General features: G+C 40.9%; 1 protein-coding gene across 7 annotated transcripts in view; it reads left to right on the forward strand.

Annotated features, from left to right (window-relative positions):
- LOC140727586 (uncharacterized) overlaps positions 1–14,198 on the forward strand; it is a 61,531-nt gene extending 47,333 nt beyond the window's left edge. For all 7 annotated transcript variants that reach the window (XM_073045114.1, XM_073045113.1, XM_073045109.1 and 4 more), the window contains 3 exons: positions 4,659–4,748; positions 6,793–6,936; positions 13,758–14,198. In XM_073045114.1, the coding sequence (XP_072901215.1) occupies positions 4,659–4,748; positions 6,793–6,936; positions 13,758–13,886 (363 nt within the window). In that variant the 3' untranslated portion in view covers positions 13,887–14,198. The remainder of the gene's footprint in view (positions 1–4,658; positions 4,749–6,792; positions 6,937–13,757) is intronic.
- Positions 14,199–18,717: the final 4,519 nt, after the last annotated feature.

Genomic DNA, 18,717 nt, shown 5'->3' on the forward strand with positions numbered 1-18,717 from the left:
GAATTGTGATGCTTGATGAAGCTGCACCCAGTCAGACTGCCAAGCCAGAGCTAATTGTACATGTCTGTCTTCCTTAGCAACATCATCCAATCATCCAAGCCTGAAAGGCAAATGGCATTTGATTTGTATCCTGTGCTGATCTCGTGAAAAGGCATGTGAAATGAAAGGTTACAGACTCATAATTTAAGGTCATCATCACCTTTGAAGGCAGTAAATATTCATCCTGGGTGAAGCAGTGTTTTACTTAAACTTTTAAGTGTATTTCCAGCTCACGGTGCATAACCTCATCAGCATCAGCTCATAACCTCCTGGAGCTATGAACAGCAAATGAAGGGATTGCTTGTGTTGTTCGGCTGGCTGTTCAATTCTTGCTTAGCTTTGTGTTTCCAGTCAGAGTCATGTAGCACAGAAGTAGGCCCATTAGTATGTGTCAAGCCAACCATCTTGTATCCATCCATACTCACCTAATTTAGCATCACTTGGACCATATCCTTCAATGCCTTGGCAATTCAAATGCTCATCTGGATATGTAAATATCATGGAGTATCTACCCCCGTCACCTACTCGGGCAGGGCGTTCCAGAATGCAGGATTCTTTTGATGAAAAAGTTCTGCCTCCTTTTAAACCTCTTACTCTTTGCTCTGTGTATCCTCTATATTTAGCAGGAAACTTTAACTCAAGGCAGGGTATCTATCTACCCTGTCTATGCTGCTCATGATTGCGTATACTTTCATGCTTCAGTCCAGATAACATCCTGGTGAATCCACTCTGCGTATTGTCCAAACCAGTCAGGCTTCTCCTATAATGTGGTTAACAGAACTGTACACAGTACTCCTGTTGTGGCCTAACCATGTTTAATAAACCTGTACCATAACCTCCTGCACTTGTATTTTTTGCCTTGTAAATGAAGACACATATCTCATACTATCTACCACCTTCTCTACTTTTGCTGCCACCTACAGCAATCCTCGGACTTGTACACCATAGTCCTTCTGTTTAACAGTCCCCAAGCCCCTACAACTGCAATTGTGCTACTGATATTAATCTTAAAAATGCATCACCTTGCTCTGGTCAGGATAAAATTCCATCTAACATTGCTTTTCCCATTTTACTAACTGATCGATGTCATACCTTAGCCTACACCTCCATAACATGAATGATTTTGGTGTCACCTGCAAACTTAATAATACCTCTCATATTCATATCAAAATCATAAACAGCAAATGTCCTAACATTTCCCTTGGTGAACCATTGGTCAAAGGCTTCCAATCACATAAGCAACCCTCCATGATCATACTCTGTCTCCTGTCATCAAGGCAATATTTGATTCATTTCTCCAATTTGTTGTGGATCCCATGTATTTTAGACCAGGCTTCCATATAGGACCATCTCAAAAACTTTGCTGAGGTCCATGTAGAGTACTTAGCATAGTACAGCATTGGTACAAGCCCTTAGCCCATGATGTCTATCTACACTGACAATGATAGCAACTAAACTAACCCCATCTGCCTGCATATAGGTCATATCCCTCTATTCCCGGCCAGTCTGTGCCTTTCTAAATGCCCTTGACAGCACAATCCAGGCACCTACTTCTCTTCCACTTAGGCCTTTGGCTTCCAGTGCTCCAGGAAAAACGTCCAAGTCTTTCCAACCTCCCCCTTTAGCTAATACTCTCTAATCCAGGCAGCCTCCTAGTGATCTTTATCAACATTCTCCCAAAGCCTCATATCCTTCATGTAATGCAATGACCAGAACATCAGAGTATGCCAAATGTGGCCTAACCAAAGATTTATAGAACTGCAACATAACTTCCTGATTTTTATACTCAACTCCCTGACCAAGGAAGACAAGTGTGCCTTCAATACCCTCATATCTACTGGTGTTGCTCTTGGGGAGTTGTGGACTTGCACCCCAATATTTCTCTATACGTCATTGCTCCAAAGGTTCCCTCCGCTTTCTGTATACTTTCCTCTGTATTTGAACTTCCAAAGTACGACACCTGTCTAGATTAAACTTCATCTTCCACTTCAACAATAAGAGCAGAACAGTTTGGAGTTCCCTACAAAGTCTTAACAACTTCAAACAGAAGTGCTCCCAAGTCTCCCCTCCCTTATCTTGGCCAATTAGCTCAATCAACTTTATTGCTGGTTTGATAAGCACCATCAACATTTCACTTCCTCTGATCCTGATTTGCTGAGCATCTACCCCCCTGCTTTTCACAATCACCATCCCCCACCTTCACCCCAGCCCCATAGAACATTACTGCTCAGAAACGGGCCTTTCGGCCCTTCTTGCCTGTGCTGAACCATTTTTCTGCCTAGTCCCACTGACCTGCACCTGGCCCATATCCCTCCATACATCTCTCTTCCTTGTACCTGTCCAAGTTTTTCTTAAATGTTAAAAGTGAGCCCGCATTTACCACTTCATCTGGCAGCTCATTCCACACTCCCACCACTCTCTGTGTGAGGAAGCCTCCCTGCCTTTAAACTTTTTCCCCCTTCACCCTTAACCCATGTCCTCTTTTTGTTTCTCCCCTAGCCTCAGTGGAAAAAGCCTGCTTGCATTCACTCTATCTATACCCAGCCCCATTCACCTTCTTCAGCTTCCTTCCCCTCACTCCATCCCGATCCTGTATTTTCTGTGAAGCATTTCGATTATTTGGAAAACAGAACATTAGGAAAGCTGCAAGCTCTGATGGTGTCTCCCTTGGTACTCCAAGACCTGTCTTCACTGAGATATTTCTAACAATTCCCTGCAATGATGGAGGATTCTGGACTGCTTTAAAGTTGTTACGGTTGTTCCAGTTCTCAAGAAAGACAAGATCACTGGACCTAATGATTATAGGCCAGTCGCTCTGATTTCAGTAGTTATGGAAACCTTTGAACATCTGATGTTGGCTACCTTAGGTACACTACTGGTCCTCTTCTTGTTCCACTAGTTTGCTTATAGAGCAAATCCCTCAGTTAAGAATGCACTTAACTTGTGCCTTCATTATATTCTTCAACATTTGGATTTCCCCAACACTTATATGAGGATCTTGTTTGTGAATTTTAGCTTCGCCTTCAAGCCTATTGTTCCAGAGTTGCTCAACAGCAAGCTAACCCAGCTAGCTGTACCATACAGTATCTATCAGTGGATTACAAACTTCCTGACAGGCTTCTTCTTGACCGATCCAATGTCTATTGGCACAAGCACTCCCAAGGTCTGATCTTTCATCCCTCCTGTTCTCACTTTATACAACTGATTGTACCTCTACAGACAAATCTAGTAAAATGCCGGCGTTCGCAGATGGCACGGCTGTAGTTAGTCTCGTCGCTAATAATGATGTGACCCACTCTCAGAGAGATTCGCCGCCATGCAGTGTGGTGTGCTCGTAACAACTTGGAGTTTAATTGCTGTCATGACAGTGGAAATGAGGATTGACTTCTGCCAACAATCCCCTATCTCCCCCTGCCTTGAAAATGATTGGTCATGCCATGTCTATGGCACATCAACACCTCAGGCTGTAACCTGATGAATTTTTACTCGGCCATCATTGACAATGGTTTAGTTTCTTGCCACCACCTCCCTCTCCAAGTCCAGGTTGCAGCAAGTGGTCATTGGCTGCCAGCCACCAGTATTAAAAGACCTATTCATCAGCAGAATGAAGAACAAAAATTTACTGCTGACCCCACCCACCCTAGCAGTCACCTATTCAGTGAATTGTCATCAGGGAGACGCTACAAGTCCGTCACCACCATAACTACACATCATCTACAAAGTTGCTTTCCTGTAGCTGCCCAGCTACTCCAAAACAAAATCACTCCGATTTAATAACCTGACTGTGTCTGTAGAACATCTGTTAAATAGTCTCCTGTCCTGTTGATAATTATTAAGTCTGTTCCTACGTTCACATTTATTTTTGTTTGGTTATTAATGTTTGTGCATGTGACCGTTCTGCTAATTGTTGATTGCTCATGGCTGTTTGCACTATTGTCTTGTAGATTGTTGGTTGCTATTGTGTTGTCTGTTATGGTATTGACTTGTGTTTTGTGCTTGGCACTGAATAACAATCAATTCTGGTATGTTTCACATACTGGCAACAGAGATTTTGCACGTCCTCACTTCATCTGCAGGTTTACTAATCACACACCTACATTTTTGCCCATCTTATTTGTATACATCACAAACAACAGGTGTCAACACTGCTTACAGACCTCCAGTCAAAGCTCAAAGTAAATTTATTATTTAAGTACATACTGTATACACTGCAAATACTATCTTGAGATTCATTTTCTTGCTAGTATTTACAGGGAAAGAGTAATACAATAGAATTTTACAAAAAAATTGAGACTAACAAACAACCAATGTGCAAATAAAAATAATACTGAGAAGGTAAGTTGTAAGGAATCCCTGAAAGTGAGTCTGTAGGCTGTGGTATCAATTCAGAGTGTTGGTGAATGAAATGATCCCCACTGTTTCAGGAGCCTGATGGTTGTAAGGTTATAACTATTCCTGAACCTGGTGGTGTAGGACCTTAGGCTTCTGCAGCTCCTGCCCAATGGCAGTAGCCAGAAGAAGGGATACTTAGATGGTAGTCGGAATAACAATTGTTATCTCATTTTGAAAAACATTTCACTCATTATTTCATTAATTTCAGTCAAGCTCTATCTTTTCAGGCTGCATTGGAGGAAGTGGAGCCACTGATTCATTTTGCATTAAACTGTGGAGTCCAAAGCTGTCCTCCCATCAAGACCTACTCTGCAAAGGTTTGTTCCAAATACTATTTCAAAATGTTGCAAGATTCTCAGTATCACTTTCCACTGTCAGTACTCTGGCTTAAATTTAGAATGACGTTTGCAAATCCTGTTTAGGTTGTAACCACATAATTAAAAAGTTTTCAGTATTTGTATTAGAATTTTATTTCACATTTTAAATCTTGGCCTGCAAGAAAACTACAAGGCCATGATGGGTAAACAAGCAGCCCAATCACTCTCAACTTGAATTAGCCAGTTGATAAACAGAATTAGAATATGGCTCTTCATGCCTCACTCTCCCGGCAAAATAATGATTTTACCCAATTTTGAGCTTGTGTTGTAATGCTAGTTGACCATTAGATCCTAAATCAAGCAAGAACAGCCAAGGACATTAAATGACACCGGTGGAAAGTACTGAGAACTTGCAAAAAAATGGAGGCACACTTAGTTGTAGCAGCCTCTCTGGGTCCACCAAATTTATCTTAAATATTTGTCATGTCATTGCAAGAAATTGATGGGAATTGATAATACAAAATATTGTAAGTTCAGTTCATTGGCAAGACTGATGGCAGAGGGCCTGTGTGGATCAGACTCTTATGCGTGACGTTGCTGGTTGTAGCCTCCCAGGGGAGGGTAGTGTGGAAGAGAATGGGGGTATGGTTGGTATACTGGATTGAGGGCTGGTCCCTACCGGCCAGTTCTCCCATCAGTGCTGCAGTCCAGTGTTCACTCCCTGGAAGAAACTGGATTGCCTCTGTTTGTGGCTGACCCAGCAGGAGATGAGGAACTGCTGCATGTTTGGTCTTGCAGAAACATGGCTCCAGGACTAATTCCAATGCACCATCAATCTTGAGGGCATACCACCCAGGGTCTTGTGCTAATGTCATCTTGTGGCTGTGCGATCGTAACTATATGTGCTGTGTGTGACTGTATGGATTGTCTTGCACCTTGACCCTGAAGGAACAATGTTTTGTTTGGCTGTATACATGTGTCAAGTCAAGTCACTTTTTATTGTCATTTCGACCATAACTGCCGGTACAGTACATAGTAAAAATGAGACGATGTTTTTCAGGACCATGGTGTTACATGACACAGTACAAAAACTAGACTGAACTATGTAAAAAAACAAACCAGGAAAAAAAACACTAGACTACAGACCTAAGCAGGACTGCATAAAGTGCACAAAACAGTGCAGGCATTACTATAAACAATAAACAGGACAATAGGGCAAGTTGTCAGTCCAGGCTCTGGGTATTGAGGAGACTGATAGCTTGGGGGAAGAAATTGTTATATAGAATGGTCGTGAGAGCCCGAATGCTTTGGTGCCTTTTCCCAGACGGCAGGAGGGAGAAGAATTTGTATGAGCGGTGCGTGGGGTCCTTCATAATGCTTTTTGCTTTGTGGATGCAGCGTGTAGTGTAAATGTCTGTAATGGCGGGAAGAGAGACCCCCATGATCTTCTCAGTTGACCTCAGTATCCACTGCAGGGTCTTGCGATCCGAGATGGTGCAATTTCCGAACCAGGCAGTGATACAGCTGCTCAGGATGCTGTCAATACAACCCCTGTAGAATGTGATGAGGATGGAGGGGTGGGAGATGGACTTTTCTCAGCCTTCACAGAAAGTAGAGATGCTGCTGAGCTTTCTTTGCAATGGAGCTGGTGTTGAGGGACCAGGTGAGATTCTCCGCCAGGAGAACACCAAGAAATTTGGTGCTCTTAACGATCTTAACTGAGGAGCCGTCGATGTTCAGCGGGGCGTGGTCGCTCCGTGCCCTCCTGAAGTCAACAACCATCTCTTTTGTTTTTTATGGTTGAATGACAATTATACTTGAACATAGAACAGGGTTAGGCTGTTTTTCCACAAGTAGCAGCCTCCTAATGGTTATTGGTACATGTGATGTGAGCCATTTTCAGAGGAGTTCTAGAGCCCTGCAAGTAGCTCGTACCTAAGTTTAGCTGTTGTTTCAGTACTTGCATGCTTCTAAGCAATGTACAAATGCATCTTTCAAGAGGCAATAAGGTGTAGTTTGCTAAATCAAAGATGCATCTTTGTAGGACATCGAACACCAATTAAAGATTTCAGCTGAAGCTTTTCTTGATGGTGCTGAAAGCTGCCAAGTTGATGTGGCCAAAAAGGAACTTCGTCTGAGTCAAATTTTCAAATGGTACAAAGTTGATTTTGGTGGAACAGATGAAAAGGTAAGGAAGTAATCTGCAATTTTCATCTCCGGCCTAAAAGTCACCATTTTCAGTGAACCGTGTAATTGTACTTTGAGGTCACTTTGTTCCACAATATACAATGAATGTTCACCCTGACGAGTAAATCCTACGCTGGCATGACTTCCCAGAATGTATTTTACATTTGACCAAATTGAAAACTTTGCTAATTCTTAACCTATTTATCTAGCTGAATAAGATCCCTTTGTAATTTTTAATAACCATCACTGATAACACCTATTTTACTATCATCCACAAACTTAGTAACTATGCTTTGTACCTGTACCTCAAAAATTATTAATATAAACAGAGGTCCCAAAATCCACCTCTGTAGCACACCACTTGACAAGGGACCCAGTCCAAGAAATAACCTTTGACCATCTCTCTACTTCTTATCATTGAGCATATTATGAATCCAGTTAGCCATCTCTCTGTGTATCTCAAGCATCTAACCTTTCAGTTTAGCCTGTCATATGGGACCTTATCAGAGACCTTGCTAAAATCCATATAGCTAGTGATTACTGCTTTTTCCTTATCTATCCTCTTGCCAAAACTGAGATTTGTCAGATACAATTTCCTACACACCAAACCACACTATCCCTGACCAGACCTCGTCTATTCAAATTTTAATAGATCCTCTACCTCAGAATCCCATCCAGTAACTTTCTCAACACTGATATCAGACTTACCGGCCTGGGTTTGCTGCCCTTCTTAAATAACAGTACGTTAGCAAATTAGTCTTCTGGAATGTCAGCCATAGCTGAAGCAAGTATCTCTGCAAGGGCCTTTGTACTTACTTCCCTAGCTTCCCACAAGATTCAAGAATGCAAACTTGGTAAGGGCCTGGGGATTTATCAAGCTTAATGTACTTTAAGGCCACCAACACCATCTCCCTGGCAGGTCATATGTGGTCTTAGACAGCACTCCTTTCATAAGCTGTCCTTTTCTCTATAGTAACATCTGATGAACATGGTCATTAAAAATCTTACTCATCTCATGTGGCTGTAAGCATTGATTGGCCATGTTGATCTTCAAAGGGACTATTCTCTTCCTAGACAGCATTTTACTCTTAATGTGCCCGCTGCGTATCTTGAGATTTTCCTTAACCATGACTGCTGTTCCATCACATTCTACTGTTAAATGCACAATATTTCTTGTAAGCCATCAAGGAACTTACTTGTTTTTGGTTCCTTAAGCTCAATCTGTACCTTTTTTTCTAACAAGAGCCTGAATATCTCTTCAACCAGTATTGTGTAAACTTGCCAGCCTTCTCCTTCAAGAGCATGTTTCTCTTCAATACTGAAAAGCCTCCCACTTACTAGTCTTTATGGGTTAAATATCCCACCTAATAAGACCTCTGCGTCCAAAATTGTCCTTGCTCCAGTTTGAAAGATGGACCAGTTCTTGGACAAGTCCTTTGTTCATAATTCTATTAGTTTTAGAATATTAATAGTTGTAGTCACTGAGGTCAAAGTGCTCCCCAACTGACACTTAAGTCACTCCATTGTTCCTGAAGTTATTTCAAAACAGAGGTAGAAAGATTTCTGAGCATCAAGATAATCAAGTGACATAGAGCTAGTGCAAGAAAATAGTGCTGAGGTAAAGGATGAGATGTGTTTTCAACAAATCACAGAGCAGACTTGAAGGAGCAGTAAGCCATCTAGTCCTATGGCCCAGTGGCTGAATGAACATTAACAGTGGGGAAAATCAACCTTCCTTAAATTATTATTATTTAAAGATGCAACACGGAATAGGCCTCTCTGATCCTACAAACTGCACCACCCAGCAACCAAACTATTTAATCTTAGCGTAATAGAGTCATAGAGAAGTACAGAACAGAAACATGCCCTTTGGCCCATCATGCCTCGACTTGCACCTATCCAAACTTCTCTGCAACATCAAAATTGAGCTTGTGTGCACCACTTGTGTTGGCAGCTCATTCCACATTCTCATGACCCTTTGCATGAAGTTTCCCCTCAGGTTCCGCTTGAACTTTTCACCTTTCAGCCTTAGCCCATGACTTCTGGTTGTAGTCCCACCCAACCTGAGTGGAAAATGCCTGCTTCCATTTACCTCAGTCTTGTAAACTTCTATCAAATATTCTCTTAATCTTCTACTTTCTAAGGAATACAGTCTTAACCTATTCAGTGTTTACTTATAACTCAGGTCCTCCAGACCTAGCAACATCCTTGTAAATTTTCTGTACTTCTTCCACCTTACTTATATTTTTGCAGTAGTAGGTGACCAAAACTGCACACAATACTCCAGATTATGTCTCTTCAACATTGCATCCCATCTCCTGTACTCAGTAGACTGATTTATGAAGGCCAAAACCTTTCTTTACAATGAATTATGGACCTATTTTCACAGATCCCATTGTTCTACCAAAGTGCAACACCTTGCACGTTTCTATTAAGATCCATCTGCCATTTCTCAGCCCATTTTTCCAGTTGATGCAGATCCCCATGCAAGCCATGATAGCCTTCCTTGCTGCCCACTATACCCCCAATCTTGGTGTCATCCACAAATTTGCTGATCCAGTTAATCACATTATCATCCAGATTATTGATACAAATGACAAACAACAGAACTAACACTGATCCACACAACATAACAGTAGTCACAGGCCTCCAGTCAGAGAGACACCATCTGCTACCACTCTCTGGCTTTTCCCACAAAGCCAATCTCTAATCTAATTTACTACCTCATCTTGAATGCTGAGCAACTGAACTTTCTTGACCAAACTGCCATGCAGGACTTTGTCACATGCTAAAGTCCATGTAGACAACATGCACTGCCTTGTAACTTCCTCAAAAAAAAAAAAAATCAGATTGGTTAGACATGACCTACCATGCACAAAGATATGCTGACTATCCTTAATCAGTCCCTGTCTATCCAAATACTTATATATTCTGTCCCTTAGAAAACCTTATAACTTCCCCACAACTGATGTCAGACTCACTGGCCTGATTTGCCTCAGGATACCAAACACTTATTGTCTGTAATCTACAGTGTCCATGAAGTTGATGTCACTTTGCCTCATTTCTATAGTGTCTGTCCACTGAGTAAGTACAGGTGTAAAAAAAAATGTAAGATTTCCCCCATCTGTTTTGACTCCACACATGGATTACCATTTTGATCTTCCAGAGGGCCAGTTTTGTCCCTTGCAACCATTTTGCTCTTAACATATCTGTAGAACCCCTTAGGAATCACTTCCTGTCTACTGGAGCAACTTCATGCCTTCTTTTAGCTCTAATTTATTTCATAAGTGTTTTCTTGCATTTCTTAGACTCCATAATGATTGCCTGATTTTATTTCTTTGAAGAGGTAACAAAAGAAATTGATGAGGGTAGGGCAGTGGATGTGGTCTTCATGGACTTTAGCAAAGCATTTGACAAGGTCCCTCATGAGAGACTCATCCAGAAAATCATGAGGCATGGGATAAGTGGAACCTTGGCTGTTTGGATAAAAAATTGGCTTAAAGGAAGAAAGCAGAGGGTAGTTGTGGAAGGAAAGTATTCTGCCTGGAGGTCGGTGACTAGTGGAGTGCCGCAGGGATCTGTACTGGGACCCCTGCTGTTTGTGATTTTTATAAATGACCTGGTTGGATGTAGAAGTGGAAGGATGGGTGAGTAAGTTTGCGGATGACACAAAAATTGGAGTTGTGGATGGAGCTGTAGGTTGTCGATGTTTGAAGAGGATATAGACAGGCTGCAGAGTTGGGCAGAAAAATGGCAGATGGAGTTCAATCCGGACAAGTGTGAGGTGATGCATTTTGGAAGGACAAACCAGAAGACTGAGTACAGGATTAATGGTCAGTTACTTAAGAGTGTGGACGAACAAAGGGACCTTGGGGTTCAAATCCATACATCCTTCAAGGTCACTGGACAGGTTGATAGGGTATTTAAGAAGGCCTATGGGATGCTAGGCTTCATTAACAGGGGGGTTGAGTTCAAGAGTAGAGAGGTCATGTTGCAACTCTACAAATCTCTGGTGAGACCTCACTTAGTGTATTGTGTTCAATTCTGGTCACCTCATTATAGGAAGGATGTGGAAGCTATGGAGAGAGTGCAGAGGAGATTTACCAGGATGTTGCCTCGTTTAGAGAACAAGTCATATGAAGCAAGGTTAGCAGAGCTGGGATTTTTCTCTTTGGAGCGTAGAAGAATGAGAGGGGACTTGATAGAGGTCTACAAAATTATGAGAGGCGTAGATAGGTGGATAGTCAGTACCTGTTTCCCAGGGCACCAATAGCAAACACCAGAGGGCATATGTACAAAATTAAGGGAGGAAAGTTTAGGAGGAGACATCAGGTTTTTAAAAAAATAAACACAGAGGGTTGTGAGTGCCTGGAATGACTTGCCAGGGATGGTGGTGGAGGCTAAAACATTAGGGGTATTTAAGAGCCTCTTGGACAGGCACACAGATGAAAGAAAAATGGAGGGTTATGGTGTAGTGTGGGTTTAGTACTTTTTTTAAGGGTTATATGGGTCGGCACAACAAGGAGGGCTGAAGGGCCTGTACTGTGCTGTAGTGTTCTATGGTTCTATAAGCACCTCATTTTTCCCTAGCTGCCTATATCTGCTATGTACCTTTTATTTTCTTAACCAGGGCCTCAATATCTCTTGAAATCCAAGTTTCCTTACTTTACCTTTTATTCTGACAGGAAAATATAAGCTTTGTACTCTCAAAATTTCGCTTTTGAAGGCCTCCCATTAACCAAGTATACCATTGCCAGAAAACAGCCTGTCCCAATCCACTTTTGCCATATCATTTCTAATACCATTAAAATTGATCTTTCTCCAACTTAGAATCTCAACCTGTGGACCAGACCTATATTTTGCATATTTACTTTTAAACTAATGGCATTGCAGTCACAAAGTACACAAACGTCTGTCATCTGCCCTGTCTCATTCCCTAATAGCAGATCCAGTATCGCGCACACTATCTTTGGGAGTTCTACGTATTGAGTAAGGAATCATCTCTGAACACATTTGACAAACTCTATCCCAGCTAGAACTTTTACAGTATAGAATTCTGTCAATATATGGAAAGTTAAAATCACCCACTATCAACCTTATGTTTTTTGCAACAGTCTGCAATCGTTCTACAAATTTGTTCTGTTGGACTGTTGGGTGATCTGTTATATTCCCATGAACGTTGTCATATCTTTCTTATTTCTCAGTTCCACCCATAATGCCTCACTAGGCGAGTTCTCCAGAAAAATGTACAATTACAGTTCTTAAATTAAGATTCTTAATTTTAATCACAGAACAATTTACAATGACCAATTAAACCTCTTAACTAGTACATCTTTGGAATGTGGGATGAAACCAGAGCAGCTGGAGGACGCTCACGCACTCACAGAAGAATGTACGACTTCAATACATTTATTCAATGTGTAAATTTAGGATTCTGAACAACTCTGTATAAAGGAGGAAGTCGTTTTCTTGGTATCCCATTTCCTTATACCTGCATCCAAGTTCAAAGGTTTGTTTATTATCAAAGAATACAACTCAGAAATTCTTCTTCTCTGGTTAGCCATGAAACCAAGAAAGAACGACAGCATAATCATCCCTCCTCACAGAAAAAATTGAACAAAAATGGAAGAGGCTCATCAACCCCCCTCCCCCACACAATAAAACCGAGAAAATTCAAGTTTAATTGTCATTCAACCATACGTGAATACTAATAAATACAGCAAAATGAAACCGCATTAATGGCCAGATTCAAAGCACAGTACTAAGTCACACACAGCACAAGGCACATATCAGTGAAGTAGTCACACTGAAAAAAATAGTCCAAGAACCTGAGTCCAGGAACATTGCAGCAATCTAGAATTGAACACAAAACAGTTTTGCTTCTGTCGAGTGAACAGTGGGGGGGGGGGGCAACACCGACTCCAGCTTGGTCCAGTGGAGCGCACCAGCTCTGACGCCTCTCTCCTGGGCAGCTGTAAACAGGTGACACTGCTACAAAAGGAGGGCATGTAGCGCCCCCGCTGTCTACTAAGATCAGTGAGTTGCGCTTGCAGCATTCTGCATCTACATCGTCCACTGCGGTCTTGCAATCACCAGTAAAGAGACAAAGACAATCACTCACCGTTATACTGCACATCACCTTCATGCACCGACTCCTCCAAAGCCTCTCTGATGCATGAAGTTGCACAATCTGCACAAGTCCAGCTCCTTCAGTTTCTCCACCAACGAGCAACTAGCTGAGGATAGACCCCAAGTACTTTGTTCTTAATGTCCATTAGGGTCTTGTGATTGTAGAAAATACATTTAGAAAGGATACCACCACTTTTGGTTGATCCTGTAGAAGCTGCTGCAATTCTATGCACTGCCATCTTACCTATATCTGCCATTCACAAAGTGTTCACTAAAACATGAGGATTTCTGCTCCACTGCCCTCAGACAGTGGATTACTCTGTTCCCCTCTAATTGCTGTACTTAAAAAATAAAAATCGTGCTACCCAAGGCCAGTCAGTTAGATATGATTATGGTCTGAGCACTACAACATAAAAACGGGCTCTTCGGCTCACCTAGTCCATGCCAAACTGGTATTCCTCTTGGTTCCTTTGACCTGCACCTAGATCACAGCCCTCCATACTTCTCCCATCCATGTATTTAGTGACCAGAAATATTACAAAAGTACTTTAGGCTGACAGATTGCCACTTCCCTTAAATATTAAATATTCATTTTCAGTTTTTAAAAATGTATTCCTATTTTCACTTTTAAAAAAGTATATTCCTCAATGTAAAAGACTGTGCCTTATTTAAAACAATTTGATCTCTGTTTAGTTGCTGCAATGGGTGTTTGAGCACCTACAAGATTCACCAAAGAAGAAAGCACTGAAAGAACTCCGAGACCATGGAATCATCAAAATTGTTTATCTTCCATATAACTGGTCAACAAATTCTAAAGACTGATGCTGGCTGGGCATGGAACTTATTGCCCAATGCCTGAATTATCCCACTATGCTTATCCAATCAAATTAGTTTGAAGTAACTTCACTTATGAATTTCTGACCTTATAGATTTAGTCAACTATAGACTTGTGCTATAATTTAATCAATGTAATGGCGTAATCCAAGTTTCTTATTTTTAAACTACTAATTTCCATTCTTTTAATCATTCTTTGAAAATGATTTTATTTCTGAATTTAATGTTGATTCATTGATTGCAAAACAGTAGTTTTTTACAACTTGAATTCTTAGTTTCAATAAAGAGAGATCTCATCTATTGTAAGGTTTTGTTTCATGGAATTAAATAGACCATTAGAACTTGTTTCAACAATGTAGGTCAACGATTTTTTTTAAATATCTGTGTAACACCAAAGAAATTTTCCTTGACCTTGTTTCAGCTCACTTGGACTACAGTACATTTTGTATTGGTCTTTGCCATTGGCAACTATCACCAGGCATTTGTCCAAGAAAGAATTACTCAACTGCCAGTGGCTTTTAGAGTTAGAAGATATTTTGAAAGCAAATTGTAGGTGGGATTTAGTGGCAAGATAGTGAACATGGATATTGATATAGCATAGGAATGAAAATCATGGTTTTAAGTAGGTTGAAAAGAAAGTTTCAGAAAAGAAGAAATCAGGAAAGACTTAATCCCTTCTAGAACATTTGGAAAAAATGTTACTGTTGTCTACAGCAAATTCCAGAAATTCCTACTTTTGCATAAATTATTAGGCTCAATTTAAACCAATACAATCAACCGCTCATAACAAGATCTGCTAACTTGAACTCAGCAATTACATGCTAGACCACAAGACACAGAAGTAGAATTAAGCCATTCAGCCCATATTCTTCTTTGCCATTCCAACATGGTTGATTTATTATCCCCCCCCCACAAACACATTCTCCTCCCTTTGCCCTATAATCTGTGACGCCCTTATTAATCAAGAACTTATCTCCATTTTAAATATACCAAAGTTCTAAATTATGAGTTGCTTCAACTATGCTGGCATTGCATATTAAATTTTTTTTTGTAACCACTTGGGTTCAACACTAAACATATTTAGTGGCTGGATGGTTCAGGTAAATTTCACATTGCAGTAAGAGTTAGTTACTCTGCTTATCTCATTATGTAGCTTACAGAAATAACACCAGGGTTTAGTCAATAATTTTACACAACACTGATTGTTCCTGCCAAAGTCAGGACAGCCCCGAATAATTACCAGGCAGACGTTTGCACATTTGGACGATACACCTTTTTAAACTCAATTTTAGTATTTTCCTTTCATAGTGTCCATGGGCATGCCTATTTTAAAATGTCTCAGGCAGAAAGTTTGAAGTTAATAATTCATCCTCTTCTACCTTAGGCCACAAACTTATCAATCACCCTGATGATTTAAACTGATGAGTTATCAACTTCACTTTCTGCATAATCACTCAAAGAGTTGACCTGCATGTAACAAGAGCTGTATAACTCATCTCCTTCTACCTTAGGCCATGAACTTATCAATCACCCATGCTGTGTACACTTTCTGGAGGTCCAAGATCTGTACACTCCATGACCACTGGACTAAATGTGTAAATGTAGGAGGGGACTATGTTGAAAAATAAATGTGCTAGGTTTTCTAAAATTGACTCCTCCACGAACTTATCAATCACTCCTCGTAATATAAAGCAGGATACTAAAAGTTTTTCAGTTATATAGAGTAAAAGGGAGGTGAGAGTTGATATTGGACGACTGGAAAATGATGCTGGTGAGGTAGTAATGGAGAACAAAGAAATGGCAGATGAACTTAAGTACTTTGAATCAGTTTTCACTGTGGCAGACACTAGCAGTGTGCCAGAGGTCTGTGAGTGTCAGGGAGCAGGAGTGAGTGCCAATACCTTCAAAAGGAAAAACCATTAGGCAAACTCAAAAGGTCTTAAAGTGGTTAAGTCACCTGGGCCAAATGGTCTATATCACCGAACCCTGTGAGAGGTTGCTGAAGAGATAACGGATGCATTGGTCATAATCTTTCAAGAATCACTTGATTCTGGCATGATCTCAGAGGACTGGAAGATTGCAAATATCACTCCACTCTTTAAGAAGGGAGGAAGGCAAAAGAAAGGAAATTATAGGCCAGTTAGCCTAACCTCAGTGGTTGTGAAAATGTTGGAGTCTATTAAGAATGAGGTTTCGGGGTACTTGGAGACTAATGATAAAATAAGTCTAAGTCTGCATGGTTTCTGTAAAGGAAAATCTTGCCTGACAAATCTGTTAGTACTTTGAGGAAGTATCAAGCAGGGTGGACAAAGGAGAGGCAGTGGATGTCATTTACTTGGATTTTCAGAAGGCATTTGATAAGGTGCCACACGAGGCTGCTTAACAAGATGAAATCCTATGGTGATAATGGCATAGATACAGCAATGGCTCACAGCCAGGGGGCAGTGAGTGGGAACGAAGAGGGCCTTTTGTGGTTGGCTGCCAGCGTCTAGTGGTGTTCCTCAGAGGTCAGTATTGGGACTTCTACTTTTCACATTGTTAATTATCTGGATAATGGAATTGTTGGGTTTGTGGCAATGAAGGTAGGTGGAGGGGTAGGTAGTGCTGAGGAAAACATGTGACTGCAGCAGGACTTAGACAAATTGGAAGAATGGGCAAAAAAAGTGGCAGATGGAATAATGTTGGGAAATGTATGACAATGCATTTTGGTAAAAGGAACCTTCTCCCCAGTATCTAAATGGGGAGAAGGTTCAAACATCAGAAGTGCAGAGGGACTTAAGAGTCCTCATGCAAGTGATTGGAGAAAGTCCAAAGGAGGTTTATGAGGATGATTCTAGGAATGAAGGGGTCAACATGAGGAATGTTTGGCAACTTTGGGTCTGTACTCACTGGAATTTAGAAGAATGTGGTCTGATCTAATTGAAATCTACCGAATGTTGAAAGGTCTAGAAAGGGTGGATGTGTTTCCTATGGTGGAGGTAGCCACAGCTAGAGGGCACAACCTCAAAATTGAGGAGGGCAACCTGTTAGAACAGAGGTAAGGAAGATTTTTTTTAGCTAGAGAATAGTGAATCTGTAGTATGCTCTGCCAGACTGCAATGGAGGCCAAGTCCATGTGTATATTTAAAGTGGAATTTGATAGTTTCCTGATCGGTCAAGGCATCAAAGGATATGGCATGGGGTTGAGTGGAATCTGGGATCAGCCATGATGGAATGGCAGAGCAGACTCAATGGGCTGAATGGCCTAATTCTGCTCCTATTTCTAATGGTCTTATGGATGTATACTGTCTAGTGAACTTTGTGCAAAAATAAAAATCATGAATCTTGACATACTTCTAAAATTATGACTGTTTAAGAACATCTTCAAAACTTCTTTAACTTAGCCCTGCCTTTTACTGACATTACCTTCTCACTTTTTTTAAAAAAAGTACTGAAACTCCTTGATTGTTACACTCCTCAGCCAATTCTATATATTATTGCAATTTTAAGAACAATTTTCAAACATTGCGCTGATAGTGAAAATCTTTTAAAGCAGAAAATTGTCACTATGACAGAGAGACATGGCCAAATCTTTGCATGTAAGTAAAATGTTCAAAAGAGAAGAACAGCAGTTCGTTGGAAAATATGCTATAAAGGGCCAGTGAGTATGGTCCTTCTGCAATGAGCAAGCCAAGGACCATTCAGATCTCTAAATAAAAATACATTCTCTAAAAGGCTGGCATACAAATCTTAAAAAGTTGGTCTGACAGCTCTGTACAATGTATGGGATATTTCGACTAGCATAAGAAATTCTTGATGGACAGATAGGTGGGATTACTTCTGTCTCCTCATGGTAGGATAATGCTGTTTAGAATCAGCTTATTTTACAGGATCATAATAGTATCTGCATCCAAACAAATTGCCGAGTACAACACACACAATGCTGGAACGACTAAGCCAGTCAGTCAGGCATCGATGGAGAGAAATGAGCAGCCAATGTTTTGAGCGGAGATGTTGCATTGGGACAGAAAAAGAAGGGAGCTAAAGGCAGAATAAAAGGGTAGTGGCAGAGGAGCATGAGCTGGCAGGATAGATGGAAGAGGCAAAGGGCTGAAGAATCTAAGAACTGTAGGCCATGGAAGGAGGAAGGTGACTGAGTTATGAGGGTAGGGGAGGGGAAAGAGGAGTACATGAGCCATAAGCAGGAGAAAAATCAGGGGGGAGGGGAGGGGCATAGTAGTTACAGAAAGTTAGAGAAATTGATGTTGATGCCATCAGATTGGAGATAACCAAGACAAAATATGTGCTGCTTCTCCAATTTGCATCTGGCTTCAACATTCCCATATCGGGAACACCAGATGCAATAATTGGCATGGATAGATTCACAGGTAAAGAGCTGCTGCAGTTGGAAGGACTGTTTAGGGCCCTGAGTAGTGGTGAGGAAGGTGGTGTAGGAGCAGATATAATATTTAGCATTGTTGCAAGGAAGGGGATGGGCAAAGAGGCCCAAATAGTCAACTGTTCTTTCCTTCCATGGATGCTGCCTAACATACTGTTCCTCCAATGTTTTGTGTGTTTCTCCAGATTTTCGCATCTGCAGTCACTTTTGTCTCCAAACTGTACTGTCAATTTGCACTGTTTACAAGTAATGAATTGCCAATGTTAACTTTTTACAATCAATTGCGAAGACAATATCTTTTAAATGTTCTCACTTTTGTGTCAGTTACAAAGAGAAAGGAGAAGCTTAAAAAGGTCACCAACACATTGTTCTCCTTAGGCTAGAAACATTCACTTTTGTGAAGATTAGGATAAGAGAACAACATTTATAATCAAACCACCC

This window comes from Hemitrygon akajei, chromosome 5 (assembly GCF_048418815.1).
Source record: "Hemitrygon akajei chromosome 5, sHemAka1.3, whole genome shotgun sequence".
Taxonomy (NCBI): domain Eukaryota; kingdom Metazoa; phylum Chordata; class Chondrichthyes; order Myliobatiformes; family Dasyatidae; genus Hemitrygon; species Hemitrygon akajei.